Below are 18,430 nucleotides of genomic sequence, written 5' to 3' on the forward strand. Positions count from 1 at the left end.
TGATCAGCACCAGGAAAGCTGAGTTTACAAACCTTGTGTTCGTTTTGTCCAGAGTAATTTTACCTTCTAAATGGACCTATATGGAATAACTAAAAAGCTAGGGAATGTTTGTTATATTGTCTGTGTCATGGTTCATCTGGACCATGGTGACATTTATCGTGCTTCTTCCCTTGATAATAGTTCATTATTTGTGTTTACTGCGTCACGTGCCTAGTTAGTCAGTGGTGATCAGCCTCAGTTTCCTACTTTTCTAGATCTCATTTCTGTCGACCAGTCTTTTGGTGGGGGAGCTTGTAAGTGCAAGAGCAGAAAAGTTTACAAGATAATTCTTTTTCTTCTTTTTGTTTCAGTGATTTATTACTTGTTAAAAAATTTAAACCATTCTTGCATTTGGCAGAACAGAGTTTTACTTGACAGAAATCATAAATTAATAATATATATTGTCACCATGTAGGAAGAGAAGTACATTTGCCCTGCCATCCCCCCAAATTAGGTGAGTCGGTGTTAATTGCAAAAGCTCATGACTAAAGACTGGAGAGAAAAAGGTATAAATTATTTTTTGAAGTACTTTACATTTTCATTTGTGAAATCATTTTACTTTGATTGTTTCTTTGTAACTAAACTTGATAGTAATTTTCCTTCATGTTTTCTTGAGGCTTTGGTATTGAGGACTGAGCAGTTGTAAAACAGAGTATGGACTTAGGGGGAAACAGTGAATTGTTGATTTGAGTTAGAAGCAGATCGCAATGAAAACGATTAGGTGATGTTAATTAGTGTTTTAAATAGCTTATTCAGAGTTGTAAATAACACTTGTGTGCCTGCCTGTATGCTAAGTTGCTTCATTCACGTCTGACTCTTTTGCAACCCCATGGACTGTAGCCATTTAGGCTCCTTTGTCCTTGGGAGTCCCCAAGCAAGAATACTGGAGTGGGTTGCCATTCCCTTCTCCAGGGGATCTTCCTGACCCAGGGATCGAACTGGCAGTCTTATGTCTCCTGCATTGGCAGGCAGGTTCTTTACCAGTAGAGCCACCTGGGAGGTCTTGGTATCCTTTAAAAACTTTCGGAATCTGTTTGCCAAAATAGAAAAAGATTTGGCAGAGGTTGCTGCAGACTGTCTCAAGTGTAGTTTGCCAGGATGCAGGTTCCATGCCGTCCTCCCAGGAAAGATGGGTGGGTGCGTACCTCCTTCCAGTGGTTAGAATGTGCACATGGTGCAGAGCTTTGGAGCGGCCCCTTAGAGTCTGAGATGGGGGGCCACGGGCTGGGGTGACCGAGCCACACAGCAGGAAGAGCCTGGTTCCAACACCGCTTGTTACTGTACATGTGAAAGAAATGAACTTTCTCTGCGCTTCAGCCACTGCTGTGTTTGGCTTTCTGTTTTCATAGTAAGCTGAGCTCTATCCTGACAAATAAATTTGATAAACTTGGCTCTTTAAAATACAAAGAACTCAGCACATGGTAAAAAGCACACTAAACCAAGTCAAAGCTGAAGCAGCAACCTGGGGAGAAGGTTGTCACAGCTCATGTCTTCAAACTGATAGCTTTAATAAAGTGCTTCCAGATAAGAAAAAGTCCCACGGCTTGTAGAGCAATGGCTAAAAGTTATGATTTCACAGAAGGAATGCGTAGGGCTCGTGAACATAAGAAGAAAGGTGCTTTTACAATAATGAGAGGAAAAGTAAAAGTGAACTGAGATACAGTTTTTGTTGAGCAGATTGGCAAAACCCCCAAAGTGTGATAAACAACCAGGTTCAGGGATGGAATGCCCTCACCCCTCGCCTCTCTGCACCCCCTCCGCCCTGCCAGGCTGCCCGGCGCGAGGCCTCTACACAACCTCCATGCCCTTGGCTGACAAGCCTCACCATCTGGGAGCTACTGGCCCCTCATCCCCTTTGCTCAGATGTGCTCTTTTCAATGAGACCATTGTGCTCTGCTCCTTGAGCATTTAAAATTATCACAACCCACTCCTATTTTCCTTGCCCTACACTAACTTATTCCCCAGAGCATGGATTTATAATTTACTAATTTATTATATTTATTGTTTATTTCTTCTTTTATTTATTTTTTAGCTTTTTGGCCATGCCACGTGGTATGTGGGTTCTTATTAATAGTTCCCTGACCAGGGATCAAACCCGCACCCCCTGCCTTGGAAGCACGGACTCTTAAGCACTGAATAGCCAGAGAAGTTAAGTGTATTTATTTTTGTGTGTATTGTCCAACCAGAATATAAGCCCCAGGAGGACAGGGATCTTTGTTGCTGTTGTTTCCTGAAGTCCCCTAGGCACCTAGAACAGCCCTCATTGAAAATTTGTTAAATATTTATTACATAAATAGACGCGACTAGCATGGCCTTAGGGAGGCGGTGGGCTCCTGAGTTACTCAGTGCTGCTGCTGCTGTCACTTCAGTCGCGTCCGACTCTGTGCGACCCCATAGATGGCTGCCCACCACGCTCCCCTGTCCCTGGGATTCTCCAGGCAAGAACACTGGAGTGGGTTGCCATTTCCTTCTCCAATGCATGAGAGTGAAAAGTGAAAGTGAAGTCGCTCAGTCGTGTCCTGCTCTTCACGACCCTATGGACTGCAGCCTACCAGGCTTCTCCGCCCATGGGATTTTCCAGGCAAGAGCACTGGAATGGGTTGCCACTGCCTTCTCCGGAGTTACTCAATAACCACCCTATATTTATCAGAGTTATACTGTCTGTGCCCTTTGACTCAGCAGCTGCACATCTAGTTACTAATCACATTTACTCCTGTAGGTACAAGATCATTCATTACAGTTTTCATTTTATTTTTCAATGATTGCCTACATTAGAAACCACTGAAATGATGGCCAGTAGGGGCTTGCATGGCTCCCTGGTGGCTCATAAATAAGGAATCCCCCTGCAGTGCAGGAGATACAGGAGACTTGGGTTTGATCCCTGGGTCAGGAAGATGCCCTGGAGGAGGGTATGGGCAACCCACTCCAGTATTCTTGCCTGGAGAATCCCAGGGACAGAGGAGCCTGGTGGACTACAGTCCATGAGATCACAGAGTGAGACGAGAATGAAGCAACTTAGCACACACGTAGGGACTTGCTTAAGTCAGATAAGCCACGTCTAATAAGAGAGCTGTCTTCTGATGAAAAGACTCGGCGTCAGCACATAGGAAGGAACACCATAGCATATGCCCTTTTTTCTGTATAAAGAAAAGAGGGTGGAGGGAATGAGTGTTTGTCCATCCTTGTGTGCATAAGGAAGTTCTAAATGATACCCACAACTGTGGTAGAGAAATGTGGGGGCTTGGTAGACGGGGGAGATGGCTGGGAAAACTCAGTTCTACTCTTTACTTCTGTATTTTTCTTTTTATGAAACAAAATAAAATATTTTCAGCTCAAAAAATTACACTAAAAAATAAAACTTGGAATGAAAATGGCACATGCTGTAGGTTTAAATATACTGGTAGATATCTTTAGGTTATTTGGCTGTGAAAAATCATTTTAAAAAATTATTCCAGTGGTTGAAGACTGGTATTTTCAGTACATGTTTTATGATATTTCATTGTTCTTTAGGATTCTGAGATTAACATGGGTGCAGTGTGCTTTGTGTGTTTTTATTTTTATTTCTATTTGTTGGAGATAGTCATCTGATGCTATTGTCTTCTCTTTTCAGTCCTGATGATATTGGGACCTGCTGGTACATCCTTCTCTCCGGTTCCGTGTTCATCAAGGAATCCATGTTTCTTCCACGAAGCAGGTATTATATAGACGTTCTGGAGTAGATGATCCATAGAGCTTGAAATCCTTTTGCAGAATGAGTGTTTTTGCAGAATTCCTCTCTGCTTTAATGTCCTATCCTACTGACACAAAGTAGGGCAGTACCTTGGGGTGCTGGTATGTAAATCTTAAGAAAGGACTCTCCTGTGTTGTACACACTGTTCCAACCTCTGTAACGAAGGGCAAGGGTGAAGAACACATCTGTGATATGCTCCGTGAACCTGGCAGGCTAGTTGAGGTCATGTTTGTTCAGAGGGACTGAAGACTGCCTCTGTAACAGGGAATCTCCTGCACATCTAACGAGAGGCCGAGGGGGTTCCATGGGCCCACGCAGGACAAGAAACCCAGCTGGCTGGGGCTGCCCCCAGGCCCCTGTGGTCTCATCTCTGGGACCCTTCCCCTCTCCCAGGCTCTCGCTGTGACTTTGGCTCCCAGGTGCTGACTGTTGATTTGTGACCTGTGTCACTGACATCCGTACCATTTGATGTATCATTTGATTTGTGTCTTTTCTTCATATCTTCGGGCCACAATCTCGGGGGTGGGCTGGGGACAGCTGTTACCTGGTTCCAATCAGCTGTAGCCAGAGAGGGTCAGGACTCCCCAGCCACAAATGCAATTGCCTGTGGGTGGGTTCCTGAGGCCTCCTGGGACCACTGAGTTTCAGGCGTTGTTTTTTTCCGCTCGATTGTATATTTTTTACAATTAAATATTTTAATTTTGTCTAAAGATTTTAAAATCTTAACTATCTTTATTTAAAATGACTGAACACATACTTTATTTAAATTTATTAAAGGGTAGCAATCGGTGCCCCTCCAAGCTCCACCTTCTATAACCTAACTCTCTTATAAACATACTATGATATGTTCTTGATAAATCATTCTGAATGGATGAGGGGCATGTGAAGAAGGTATTTTACACATTTTTCTAAGAAAGAGTGTGCAGGATAGGGAGAGGAAGTTTTTATTGGCTGGGGGAGGTACAGAGGTGTGGGGATGTGTCGGGGTGGCAGAAAGGAGGGCCAGAGGCACCGCCTCCAAAGGGAGCATCCCCCAGCCTCCAGCCTCCCCGCCCTCTTGGTGGCCAGCGTTACTCTCCTGGGAGAATGGCCCATGAGGGAAGGAAGCACTGTTGCCTGTGTTCTCACAGTATAACCGATCCCAGTTGTGGGACGTTGAGGGTGCTGATGGGGCCTTGACCGTAACAGAAGACATAGTTCTAGTGGTACTGCAGAGATGCGAGAACCAGGCTTTGTCAGTACTGCTTTCTTTGCCAGGCGTCATTTGGAAAGCTTTATATATAAATCATTTAACTTCATAACTGTCCCTTGAGGTAGGTGTGGTTGTTACCTGCATTTCATAACTGATTTAAATGGCAGTGTAGGCTGGTGGGTGGTCGTCCATCCTGGAATTCTGCCCGGGAGGCCTGGTGTGACCCTGTGAGAGAGCCCTGTCATCCCTGGGATTCTGTTTCCCAAAGAGATAGAGAATTGACTAGAACACTCTTCTCTTTGCTTCAAACATATGACCTACTATCTGCTCCCTTTCTGGGGGCTCTGACTCTATATCTGAACTTGGAAGTGAGTAGAGGCAAAAAATATTTAAGCATTGTTATATGTTAAAAATTAAATGTAATTTTAATGTAAAAAAAAATGGTAATTACCATATAAATGATCAAAGAGAAGGAAAATATTACCTGAAGTCTCATCCAAGATAGTGATCCTTTAATATTCTAGTCTTTTCCCACTTAGCCTTACATGTGTGTGTTCTACATACTTAAGAACATACTTAATAAACAATTTAATGTCTTGCTAATTTCAGTTAAAGAATATGTATGTGCTTGGCTCATGTCGTCAGAAACTCCTTATAAAGGCTTACTCATTACGCATTTTGATGTCTGTTTAATGTTCAGTTATTTGAACTTTCCACAATTTGGTTAATAATTGTAAAGGGTAAGTTTTTGATACCTTTTATTATAAATAATGCTATAATGAATGTGCTTTGAAGTTTATGCATCTTAGAGAGAACCGAGGTTAGCAACTTCATCATTGTGATACCAGGTCTGTTTTATGATTGAAATCTATAGACTGAGTTCTCAGCATGGCAGAGGAACCCCATGGCTGTCTTTCTTGATTGCCAGCCATCGTCAGCTTCAAGTGACAGCTTGTTGTAACTTGTGGAAAGGGAACCGAATGTTCTGAAAACTGCTGTTCTACAAGAAAGAGGACTTGCAGTTCAGACCTATTCCATGAACACATTGGCTCCCATTTCTAATTATTTTCAAAGATGACACAAGTTACTCTTTGGCTGTCAGATGCTGGCGAGTCAGGGCTGTAATGGGATGAGGAGGGACGGTGTTTCCAACTGAGTGACAAGCCAGAGCTATTTATAGGTTATTTCTTCATGTTGCACCTGGTGACCTTTGCTGCGTCCAACTTGTTTGTTTCCTCTGGGGATGTTGCCTTAGGAACAGTCCTGAAGGGCCCTCCGCTGGTCCTGCCTTAAAGGTTGACAGTGAGTCATAGGCGTGTCCCTGTCCAGCAAACACTGAGGTTTGGCCAGAGCATCCTATGGACTAGGTGTTAGGAGCAGTCTGGTTTTATAAAACGTCTCTCTGTTTACCATGTTTTTCTCACATTAGCCTGGAAATTGGTTATCAGTAACCTGACCATTCTCTTGAAAGTTTCAACTCATTTTTTTTTTTTTTTTCAACTCATTTTGAAAGTGATTCACCTTAAACAGCTAGTTCTGTATCAAAACACTTTGAACAACATTGTCTTATTTTTAACTAATTCTCCTGAAATTGCGTTGATACTGCCCAGTGGGTAGGGTGGTGTCCATGAAGAAAATCTGCCGTTTGGCTTCCAGATTTCATGAGCTTTATTGGATTCCTCAGTTGACATTTAGGCCAGCATTTTATGTGTTTATTTTTTATTTTTGTTTTCTTTTTAGACAGATGAGGATTGTTCTTTATTTTGGTTGTTCAAGCATGAGTATTGTTCCTTGAGATGTTTAACATTTGTGGAGCTCATGAATTCCTTTGTGGCTGTCAGTGACAACATGCCCACTCTGCCGCACTGTAAGCCATGTCAGTAATGAGATGTTGTTTTTTGAGTTTCGTTGTAAACCTATTAGATATTTACCAAGTTTTGAAACATGGATATTTGCACAGTGGCTGTCATGTCACTTAGTAATGTTACATATAAAGCTAAACTCTTATTTGGAGTACAATTTGGGTTCTCGAAGCAATGTACAACATATCGTTGTTTTTCTTTTATTTAAAATAAATTTAGTGTCTTTGTATGATCAGAAGGAGGGTGAGCAAAGTAAGGCAGGAGTACAGCAGGGATTGTTCTCACTCTCATTTAGGAAAAGGCCAGAGTGGACACTTGCCATAGATGAACATGGAAATGGTATAGACTGTGTGTATTTTTCCAAGCCAAAAGCAGAGCAGCTGTGGTCACTAAGTGGTCCAGGCTTTGCCCTGCTGTTTACATCTGCCATCGTTGTAGCTGGATTGGTATATTTAGACAGTGACAGGCAAAGGGTAGTGAGGTGTCTTGAGGAAGGCGTTTTTCCCCCTAAGGTTTTCAGAGGCATCATTTGTAGCTACAGTGGGGCTGGTAAGCAGTGAATGAAAGTTACCTCAGCTGAAGGTGCAGTTGTAAAAATAGTTTTTAAAGGAACATTTGGTTTTTTGTACATAATGGGCAGGACAATATTAATAATGTTTATTGCCCTAATGTGCTCCAAATCCATGTATTTAAGGAACTGTAATAGGACTTGCTATATTCTTAAATTTTCTTACTTCTAAAACTGCCCCACTTTGCAAATACCAAAGCCTATTTATAGTAAAGTCATAGAAAAGTAACTTGGGTTAATATTATTTTTCAGTTGCTAACTTCTTTGAAAGACTGATAATTTTTGGTATTAAAGACAGGCCCAGACTGTTTCTAAACTTTCAACGTGATTTGGATTGTTTCTAGAGAAGGACATAGTTTACCTAGGTTTTTGTTGGTTTGACCACACTACACAGCTTGTGGGATCTTAGGATCTTAGCTCCCTGACCAGGAGTTGAATGCTGGCACTTGGCGTTGAGAGCTTGAAGTCCCAACTGTTGAACCACCAGGGAATTCCCTTACCTAGGTTTTGTGTTAACTCATAGGATTGGACTCTTTTTCTACTAATATAAAAATCATTTTTACACCTATTTGTAAAAAAAAAAAGTAAAAAACAAAAGAAAACAGTACACTAGATGTTACAGACATGAAGCTTTCCTGTTATACAGATTCTTCTTGAATTTATGTCAGTCATAATCTTGGGGCAAAAAGAAAATAAAAAACACTCCTACTAAAATATTGAATCTAGGGACTTCTCTGGTGGTACTGTGGTTAAGACTGCATGCTCCCAAGGCAGGGGGCCTGGGTTCAATCCCTGGTCAGGGAACTAGATCCCACATGCTGCAGCTAAAACCTCATGCAGCCAGATTAAACACTGGATCTGATTTTTTGAGTAAATTTAATCATAAAGGCCTCCAAGGAAGGGCCTTTCCATAGAAATGATCCTACATACCATATTTAATCGTAAACAAATAATATTTTTATTGCTCTGACAGTTAAAAACTGTCTCTATTTTTAATATTTAGAGCAGTCAGTCAGCAGTCTCTCCCCTTCTGTATCAACCAAGAACCAGATGTCAGGCTGAAGGAAAAGATAAGCCCAGACTAGCTGTGAGCCTTGGAACTTGAGTGATGACAAGGGAAAGTTCATAATGAAAGCTGGGCGCCAAAAAGGTTGGGGACAGAGGCTACACAGAAGGGCGAAGGCTTCTCACGCATGGGTCTTAGGGTCTGGGGACCAGATTTTGGTTGGCGGCAGATGTGGTAGGTGAAGCAGCCTGCGCTCTGCACGTGGCATAAGAAGTCAGATCAGTAACTGGAAAGCACTGTTGGTGGGAATGGCTAAACATTGAAATGCCATCAAAATTTGGGATTGGTTTACTGACGCTTTTCATATTTGTGGGTTTTTCTCTCTTATTCTGAAGTGGGTTTGGTAGAGTTCCAATTTTGAGGCCTATTTCTGTGTTATTTCCAATGTTAGTGAAACTTGCCTTAAGCCCTACCATTTGGTCTCTGCGTTCTGGCATCTACACGGAAGCACGGTGGTCTCCACCCTGCGGGCAGGCAGTTGAATACCTGCCTGGGGAGATGAGGCAGTCCTATGTGCATTGTGAAAGAACTGCATTAAATGGTATAGGATCATTAAATGGTATAGTGTGAATCAGTTTAGCGAAGGCCACACCAAAGGCAAAATCCTCTCATAGACAGGAGTATTTTAATGTATGTAGATGGTAGTTAAGTGTGGCTCTTGAGGAAGTGAATTTTATCTTAAAAAAAAAAAAAAAAGTTATTTATTTGGTTGTGCCCTAGTCTTAATTCCAGCATGTGGGATCTAGTTCCCCAACCAGGGATGGACCCTGGGCCCTCTGCATTGGGGGCTAGGCCTCTTAGCCACTAGACCACTAGGGAAGCCCTAAGGGAGGGGATTTGGAATTGGGTTAATGGTTTAGACTGTTGGGCAGTGGTTGGAGAGGAGATCTGGATGCAGAAAAGAGCATGAGTGACAGCTCAGGAATACGAGTGAAGGAGGAGAGTCCAAGCCTGGGCAGTAGGTCCAACGGGGCCGTGAGAACAGGATCCTTTTTCTGGAATAGAAGTGCACCTCCAGGCATGGAGCAGTGAGTTGCCAGGCATTGGTGACAGTGGCGGTGATGGGAGCCCGGTTTACAAGCCGCATCCCTTGGCTGGCAGCCCAGGGCCGCTGGTTGGTTAGGTCTCAGGTGACATTGGCAGGGGCTGAAGGAGGAAGTACAGCGTTGGTTTGCACCTTGGTGGCCGTGTCCACATACCGTTAACACTTCCCTTCCATTGATACCAGATACACCCACAATGTAAAAATTAAAATTATGCTAGGGTGCTTTCAATAATCACATTTTAAATTAGATCTGGCAGCTCTAATGAGGATAAGTGGGGAAACAAGACATTTAACTAATCAGTTCTGAGAGGCTGAAATAACTATGCTCGTTTTGATTCCAATGACAAACAATGACTTCTGGAGATTAAAAATTGCGGGCCTCCCTTCTGCTTGCCAGTGTATGTGATAAGTTAATTGATCGCTTTGAGAACTCGCTGGTTGTTTTCAGTAGTGAAAGGGGGTGAAACAATGGAAGAATGATTCTGTGTCTGTGCAGTAGGGACTTAAGGTACAGTTAAATATTCCTTATTCCACGTAAAGGGCTGCATAGGATTAGAACGTCATATTCCAGAAAGGGCACAGATTAGTTTTGTCATGTGTTGCCATATTGGAGATGGAGGCTGGCATTTTAAAAATAAGTGCCTGGTGAATTATGTCATGGAAGGGCACCTTTACTGGGCATGAACTGTATCCGAAAGGTGTGAAGGGCAGTGAGAGGCAGAGTGCTGGAAATTGTTCATCACAGATGAGGTTTACCCCTAGCATTCGCAACATCCCAACAGTGGCAGCACAGATGAAGCCCAGAAGGTTATGAAAGGAGGGATGGGAAAATAGCAAGACAAAAGAAAACCATGAATCATCTTAAACTGCCACATTGAGTTTTAAAAATAATGTACTGATCTTACATACCTTCTCACGTGTGGAGATACCAGTAACGTATAACAGAATTAAATGAGGTGATACATAAGCTTCTCAAAAGTTTTCTTTATAGCCAGTACTATTAGAAGTTTCTTGTTTTTCTTTAAAAGAAAACATCATCCCTTCCTTCTTTCTCCCTTTTTTGCTCCCTTCCAAGAGAAACCATAAGACTTTGATATTTGAGGTGACCTAAAGTGAGTAGGTAACAACAGAGTTAGAAGGGCTAATAAGTTATGTTGTTGCTGTTGTGTATTCTATTCTAACTAACACTCCACTATCTCCCAGTGGTTGCTCAAACTCATGTCCACTGAGTCAGTGATACCATTTCACCATCTCATCCTCTGCTGCCCACTTCTTCTTTTGCCAGCATCAGGGTCTTTTCCATTTGAGCTGACTCTTCACATCGGGTGGCCAAAGTATTGGCACTTCAACTTCAGCATCAGTCCTTCCAATGAATATTCAGGACTGATTTCCTTTAGGATTGACTGATTTGATCTCCTTGCTGTCCAAGGAACTCTCAAGAGTCTTCTGCAGTACCACAATTCGAAAGCCTGAATTCTTTGGCACTCAGCTTTCTTTTATGGTCCAACTCTCACATCTGTACATGACTAGTGGAAAAACCATAGTTTTGACTGTCCGGACCTTTGTTGGCAAAGTGATGTCTCTGCTTTTTAATATGCTGTCTAGGTTTGTCATAGCTTTCCTTCCAAGGAGCAAGCGTCTTTTAATTAAGTTATGAGAACTGCTTATTTCAAGCATTGTTTGTGTACTCAATTATCATGCTCTTTTATCACCTTCAGGAGAAGGTGATTGGGACCTGTATTTGGCCAGTTAATGAAATAGTTGGTTAGGCAGGGAGTCATAGAAATGTACTTCTGTTTGCTTTAATGTGATCTGTACATATAAACATATGTATAACTGGATATAATTGGATTAAAATACACACCTATAGGCATAAAGGTGTGTGTGTGTGTGTGTGTACACATGAGTGTACGTGTGTGTGTGTGTGTGTGTGTGTGTATGAGTGTCAGCCGGTCCTCTGGGACTTGACTGTTTTCCCTCCATCTTCTACAAACATTTTCCCCACATCCAGCCCAGCAGCAGTGAAAAAATTGACATACCTGTTGACCATCAGTTCAGTTCAGTCGCTCAGTCATGTCCGACTCTTTGTGACCCCATGAATTGCAGCACGCCAGGCCTCCATGTCCATCACCAACTCCCAGAGTTCACTCACACTCACGTCCATCGAGTCAGTGATGCCATCCAGCCATCTCATCCTCTGTCGTCCCCTTCTCCTCCTGCCCCCAATCCCTCCCAGCATCAGAGTCTTTTCCAATGAATCAACCCTTCGCATGAGGTGGCCAAGGTACTGGAGTTTCAGCTTTAGCATCATTCCTTCCAAAGAACACCCAGGACCGATCTCCTTTAGAATGGACTGATTGGATCTCCTTGCAGTCCAAGGGACTCTCAAGAGTCTTCTCCAACACCACAGTTCAAAAGCATCAATTCTTTGGGGCTCAGCTTTCTTCACAGTCCAACTCTCACATCCATGCATGACTACTGGAAAAACCATAGTTGACTAGATGGACCTTTGTTGGCGAAGTCATATCTCTGCTTTTGAATATGCCATCTAGGTTGGTCATAACTTTCCTTCCAAGGAGTAAGCATCTTTTAATTTCATGGCTGCAGTCACCATCTGCAGTGATTTTGGAGCCAAAAAAGATAAAGTCTGACACTGTTTCCACTGTTTCCCCATCTATTTCCCATGAACTGATGGGACCAGATGCCATGATCCTTCGTTTTCTGAATGTTGAGCTTTAAGCCAACTTTTTCACTCTCCACTTTCACTTTCATTAAGAGGCTTTTTAGTTCCTCTTCACTTTCTGCCCTAAGGGCGGTGTCATCTGCATATCTGAGGTTATTGATATTTCTCCTGGAAATCTTGATTCCAGCTTGTGCTTCTTCCAGCCCAGCATTTCTCATGATGTACTCTGCATAGAAGTTCAATAAGCAGGGTGACAATATACAGCCTTGAGGTACTCCTTTTCCTATTTGGAACCAGTCTGTTGCTCCATGTCCTGTTCTAACTGTTGCTTCCTGACCTGCATATAGGTTTCTCAAGAGGCAGGTCAGGTGGTCTGGTATTCCCATCTCTTTCAGAATTTTCCACAGTTGATTTTGATCTACACAGTCAAAGGCTTTGGCATAGTCAATAAAGCAGAAATAGATGTTTTTCTGGAACTCTCTTGCTTTTTCTATGATCCAGTGGATGTTGGCAATTAAGAAGAGGTGTCAAGAATACACAAAAGAACTGTACAAAAAAGGTCTTCACAACCCAGATAATCATGATGGTGTGATCACCGACCTAGAGCCAGACATCTTGGAATGTGAAGTCAAGTGGGCCTTAGAAAGCATCACTACAAACAAAGCTAGTGGAGGTGATGGAATTCCAATTGAGCTATTTCAAATCCTGAAAGATGATGCTGTGAAAGTGCTGCACTCAATATGCCAGCAAATTTGGAAAACTCAGCAGTGGCCACAGGACTGGAAAAGGTCAGTTTTCATTCCAATCCCAAAGAAAGGCAATGCCAAAGAATGCTCAAACTACCACACAGTTGCACTCATCTCACACGCTAGTAAAGTAATGCTCAAAATTCTCCAAGCCAGGCTTCAGCAATACATGAACCTGTTGACCATAATGGTGCTCAAATGTGATGAGCATAGTGCCTGGAGCTAACTTCCAGAATCAACCATCACCCTACGCTGCTAGTTATGTCTCTCTGAGATGCTTAATTAGTATGGATGGACCGTTCTATGCTGACCTCTGTCCTGAGTGGCTCCTCTGCAGTTGTTCATATGCATCTTCTGTCTTAGCCACCCTACAAATGTAACTCAGCCTCCGAGTGCCTGCCTGGACCATGGAGCTGACACATGGAGATCTTGCTGTGTGTCACCAAGGCCAAGGGATAACGGCATTTTGAGAAGCGGGGTGGTCTGTTAGTCTGCTTTTTCATGGAGCATCACTAGGGTGAGACTGGACAATGACCTTGGATTTAACAACATGAAGGTCACAGGTGACCTGGGTCACTGAGTAAGCACATCTCAGTGAAGCGGTGGGGCTACTTGTGGAGATAAGCACTGGTGAAAGAGAAATTTTATCATTTCCAGAAATTCCACTGTGGGGAGGAGGAAGTGGTGTTTTGGCTGGAGTTGAGGGGTCGCGGGGGATGTATCTCTTTAGCAGATGCCAGAGTCTGTCTGTGTGTCGTGAGTAACCCAGCGAAGAGGGCTTATATAGGAGGGTGGGGGGTTGTGGCAGAAGTGGGTGAAGCCCACGAAGGGGCAAGTGTTGACTTTGGAAAGAGTGAAAGCGCTTTACCCTTTTATAGGCCCATGATCAGAGTCAAGGTCCAGGTGTGGTTGTGAAGCGCAGTGGGTGCTGAGGAGTTTGGGCAAGAGAGAAGTTGTGAAAGAAAAGGAGTGTTGAGTGCCCACTTGATATCAGTGGTCACTGACATGTGATCATTTATGTCCCTCCCCAGCCCAGCAAGTGTTTGGGGGCAGGCTTGGGGCAGGTGGGTGTAGGGGCTACTGGCCGTTGTTACTCTTGCACACGGCAGGGGGGCGAGGGGAGCAGGGTGTCCAGGCCCTGGGATTGGAGATACCATATCTGGAATGCTGCTTCTGTCATTAATGGCTTTATAAACAGCTTGTCACCTACTCAAGCAATTTCTTTGAGTCTCAGCTCTGACCTTTCTTTTCTCCTCTGACAGTTTTTTGGTTTTTTTCTTTTCCTTTTAGCTAATAACACCTTAGACTTAGCAGTGACCACATTTGCCAGGTCCCCTGCCTTCATCCCCACCAGCAATGCCTTTATTGTCACCTGCTCTGTGCGGCTCCCTACTTGCTCTCAAGACTCTTCCATAGCGAAACCATATCATCATTTAAAAGCCCAGACTCTTCTTGTTGATCCCTTGCATAATGAGCTTAAATAATACTCATCTGCCAAATAGGTAACACCCAGCCTCCTTAGTGAGATGGTCTTGGGTTGCTGCTCCCTGCTGGGATGGTCACCTCACTGTTGCCGCCTCCCCTCCAGCCCCTCATGCCTCCTCACCCACTGTGAAAACCACATGCTTTCTCAATTGTGAAAGTCTTTAAAGGCCTCTGCTATGTATATTCATCTTTACTGCTGCAGGGCCTAGCCCAGAGCATGCATTTAATAAATATTCATTGAATCGTATTGGTTCAGGATTCTATTTTTATTGTGCCCTTTTGAAAATCACTTAAAAAAAAGAGCTTAACAATACTATAAGAACATAATCCCTGAGAAATCACTTGTAACAAGCTATACTTTATTGAAAGTCAGGTTAGTGTAGAAAAGTCAGGAGGGAATGGGGCTGCAGCGTGTTGGAAGAAGGCATCTGGGGAGCCTGGGCTGAGGGCAGCACACGATCCATTTGGGATGTGAAAGAGGGGAAAGGGCAGGTGGCATCTTACTGTATATTGTTTGCTCTCTGTATTAATTACAGTGAAGTTATTAATTTAGATTGCATAAAGCAATCACATAAATGCAGTAGGAGTTACTTTTTTCTCTCCTGTGAGAGAACCCTGAAGATCACCAGCCAGAATGGCCCCAGGTCCCATCTTTCTTCTTGGCTCATAGCTTTCTTGTACTCAGCATCCATTCAGGGCACAGACTGGCTGCTGAGCTCCAGCCATTACATCTGCAGTGGGAGCCAGAAGCAGGGGAAAAGTAGATGAGCAAAAAGTTAACTTCTGTCCTTGAAACAAAGTTTCCTTTCACATCACATTGTCCAGGTGGAGTCATATGGCCGCTTCTAGTCACCCAGGAACCTAAGATCTGTCTTATTCTGAGATGCTTTGTGTCCCTGAAAATAATAATATACAAATATCCTTCTAAGAGACTTCCCTGGTGGCTCAGAGGGTAAAGAATCTGTCTGCAGTGGGGATACCCACGTTTGATCCCTGGGTTGGGAAGATCCCATGGAGAAAGGAATGGCAACCCACTCCAGTATTCTTGCCTAGAGAATCCCATGGACAGAGAAGTCCATGGGGTCACAAAGAGTCAGACACAACTGAGTGACTTTCACTTTCACTTTTCATCCTTCTACGGAGAAAGATTAGAGCGGAAAGCCAGCAGCCCCTGTTAGTTTCCCTCACTCTCTCCCTGTTAGCTTTCTCTATCAGATCCTCTGTTCCTCAGCCCTGTGCCTCCCTTCTCAGCCCTTACGTCATCTGTAACTCCTGCCTGTGCTACTTGAGGGTGACTCAGGTTCAAGTATTCCCAGGACACACACAGAAGGTAAACATATATGTTAAAGATTTTTAAGGAAGCTGGGAAAGAATTCCAAATAAAGCAAATACATCTTGAAACAAATGTGAACTTGGTTAGACTAGAGTTAATGTCATTGAAGGCAGAGTTTAGTTGTGCTTGATGTAAATATATCCTGTGTTAAATTTGAAATAAGGTAGATGTCTAAAGGTAGAGTGAAATACGTTAAAAACTACAATGGGATATACTAAAACATCCCCCTTTGGGTGTTGGCTGTACTCTCTGCTGTAGGACACAGCATCTTCATCCTGGAAAGCTAGCATTGATTTAGCATTGTTTTGACCCTGTTCCAGTGTGATACCCGATGCACAGAGCAGTATGGTTCTCTGGAGAGGGAGCTCGTGGCTGGGTCAAGTTGGGAATTCGGTTGCTATAACTACAGCTGCACAGGTGAGGTGTGCATAAAAGTCAGGCTTCTGTGGTCCTTGGAATACCAGCGTTGGTGGTGTCCTAACAGAGTAAGTAGTCTTCAAGGGAAGCGTTCTGAAGTATATGTATGTAGAGTTGATGTTCTAGCGCCTCTGATGCTTAAAGTCTTCAGTCAGGGGGCCTGTCATCTAGGACCTTTGCATAAATAAGCCTGTGATTTCACCCTGGAAGTCCGTGTTGCCAGTGATGTTTGGTTCTCTTGCAAAAGTAGATATTATACTTCATAAAGGTTTCAAAGTTTGATATGTGTCAGTGAAATACAACAATGAAATACAACATTGTTTTTCTCCGTAAAATGTCGGAATTGTTTACTGCTTAAGGGCAAAGGAGCTCGCACCCCTTGTATGTGCACAGTTGTTCTGGGGAAGGGTTGATTCGGAGGGGTGTGTGAATTACTGCTCCACCTGTATGAATTCATGGTGTCTTAAAATACAGAGCAACTCAATTTGGTTTTGTGTAAAGAAATACCCTGTCAGTGTTGGGAACAGTGAGCGAAAATGGTAAGAGTAAGGCTATCGCTAAAAGAGAAATTGATAGATGAAGCAAATTATACTTTGTAAAATAGGAATGTCGTTATTAAATTTCAATTTCTAATTAATCACAGTCCCGGGACCCTCTCTTTTATTTTATTATGACTATAAAATTACAATGACTGTAAACTTGTGTGTATGAAATATAGGTATCTATTATATACATATAATAGACAGCAAAGCTGTATATTTCAGTGTTAAGGAAAATGACTTTATGCTATACTATGTACCACATTTTGTTTTTCAGATATGCTAAAAATTGTTTAAAAGTACTTCAAGAATTAAGAAATAGTTAAAATAAATTTAAATATAGCTTAGACATGTATATCACTGCCTTTTTATGTTAAAATTTAATTAAGTATAATGTGGCTTTAAAAACTATATGCTTAATATTTATTACTGATTAGAATATTGAAATGTAAGTTTAAAATAAAAAAGATTTCTTAGATATTTCTTTCGTCACACATATATGGCTTAATAGGTGTTGGATATTTTTGCAATTAAATGTATAATTTCTGGTATTGAATGTTGATGTGTTACAGGTCTACACAAACATTTAATAACTGGATGTTCTTAGTTTAGCCTTCATCTAAAATTTTTTGAGTGAGTCTGATATTTAAGGATAATTTTTACTTTATGATGACTTATTTTACATTTTATAGCTATAAGCTGCTTAATGTGTCAGTTTCATTAAGATAAGTTTGCTATTTCTTGGGCATTTTCAGGTCGTTTTAAAAACTCAGGCATTGCCCAAAATCTGTCCAACATTTTCCTATATTTTATTATTATATTTTTAGTTCTAAAAATATAGAACTAAAATGCACACCTAAAAGGGTACATTTAGAAAACCACCATTAAGTATTCATACTTAATTCAGTTTTACAAGTAGGAAAACTATTAGTATTTTATTTCACTATTAATAAAACTATTAATATTTTATTCAGTCTAAATCATATACAGGATATGTGTGTGCATATGTGTGTTTATGTGTGTATGTGTATATATATCAGAAGTTTTTTACTGCCGTGGTTCTTTATATAGTCTAAAATAATAATTATTATTCAGAATCTTGAGACCACTTAGTTTACCACTTAGTCATCTGATCTTGGATTTTAACTTATTATATAATTTTGGAAGCACAGAATGAAGAGTTATCTGTGATTAGGGTCTTCTGGGTTTTTAAATCATTATCCTATTTCAGTGAACTTTAAAAAAAAATTGAGGTAATATCAATACACATTAAGTAAAATTTTATATGTTAATTTTATATATAGTTAATGTGTGTCTATATCAATATATATAGCGGAGAAGGCAATGGCACCCCACTCCAGTACTCTTGCCTGGAAAATCCCATGGACGGAGGAGCCCGCTAGGCTGCAGTCCATGGGGTCGCACAGAGTCGGACACGACTGAAGCGACTTAGCAGCATATCAATATATAGGCATATATAGTTAATGTTGTGTATGGAAGCATCGTTGTGGCTAAAGCAGTGGTTTTATTATCTATGTCAGAGTATAGAGTAGTTACAGGAGACCTGGGTTTGATGGGTCAGGAAGATCCCCTGGAGAGGGAAATGGCAACCCATTCCAGTATTCTTAGCTAAAAAATCCCATGGACGAGGAGTCTGGTGGGCCACACCCCATGGGGTCGCAAAGAGTTGGACACGACTGAGCGACTGACGCTCATAGTCCTTCA

General features: G+C 42.1%; 1 protein-coding gene across 11 annotated transcripts in view; it reads left to right on the forward strand.

The window, feature by feature from the left end:
* RAPGEF2 (Rap guanine nucleotide exchange factor 2) overlaps nucleotides 1-18,430 on the forward strand; it is a 273,080-nt gene that overhangs the window by 106,201 nt on the left and 148,449 nt on the right. For all 11 annotated transcript variants that reach the window (XM_045163133.1, XM_045163134.1, XM_045163135.1 and 8 more), the window contains exon 4: nucleotides 3,650-3,733. In XM_045163133.1, coding sequence (XP_045019068.1) covers nucleotides 3,650-3,733 — 84 coding nt within the window. The remainder of the gene's footprint in view (nucleotides 1-3,649; nucleotides 3,734-18,430) is intronic.

This window comes from Bubalus bubalis, chromosome 17 (assembly GCF_019923935.1).
Source record: "Bubalus bubalis isolate 160015118507 breed Murrah chromosome 17, NDDB_SH_1, whole genome shotgun sequence".
Classification (NCBI taxonomy): domain Eukaryota; kingdom Metazoa; phylum Chordata; class Mammalia; order Artiodactyla; family Bovidae; genus Bubalus; species Bubalus bubalis.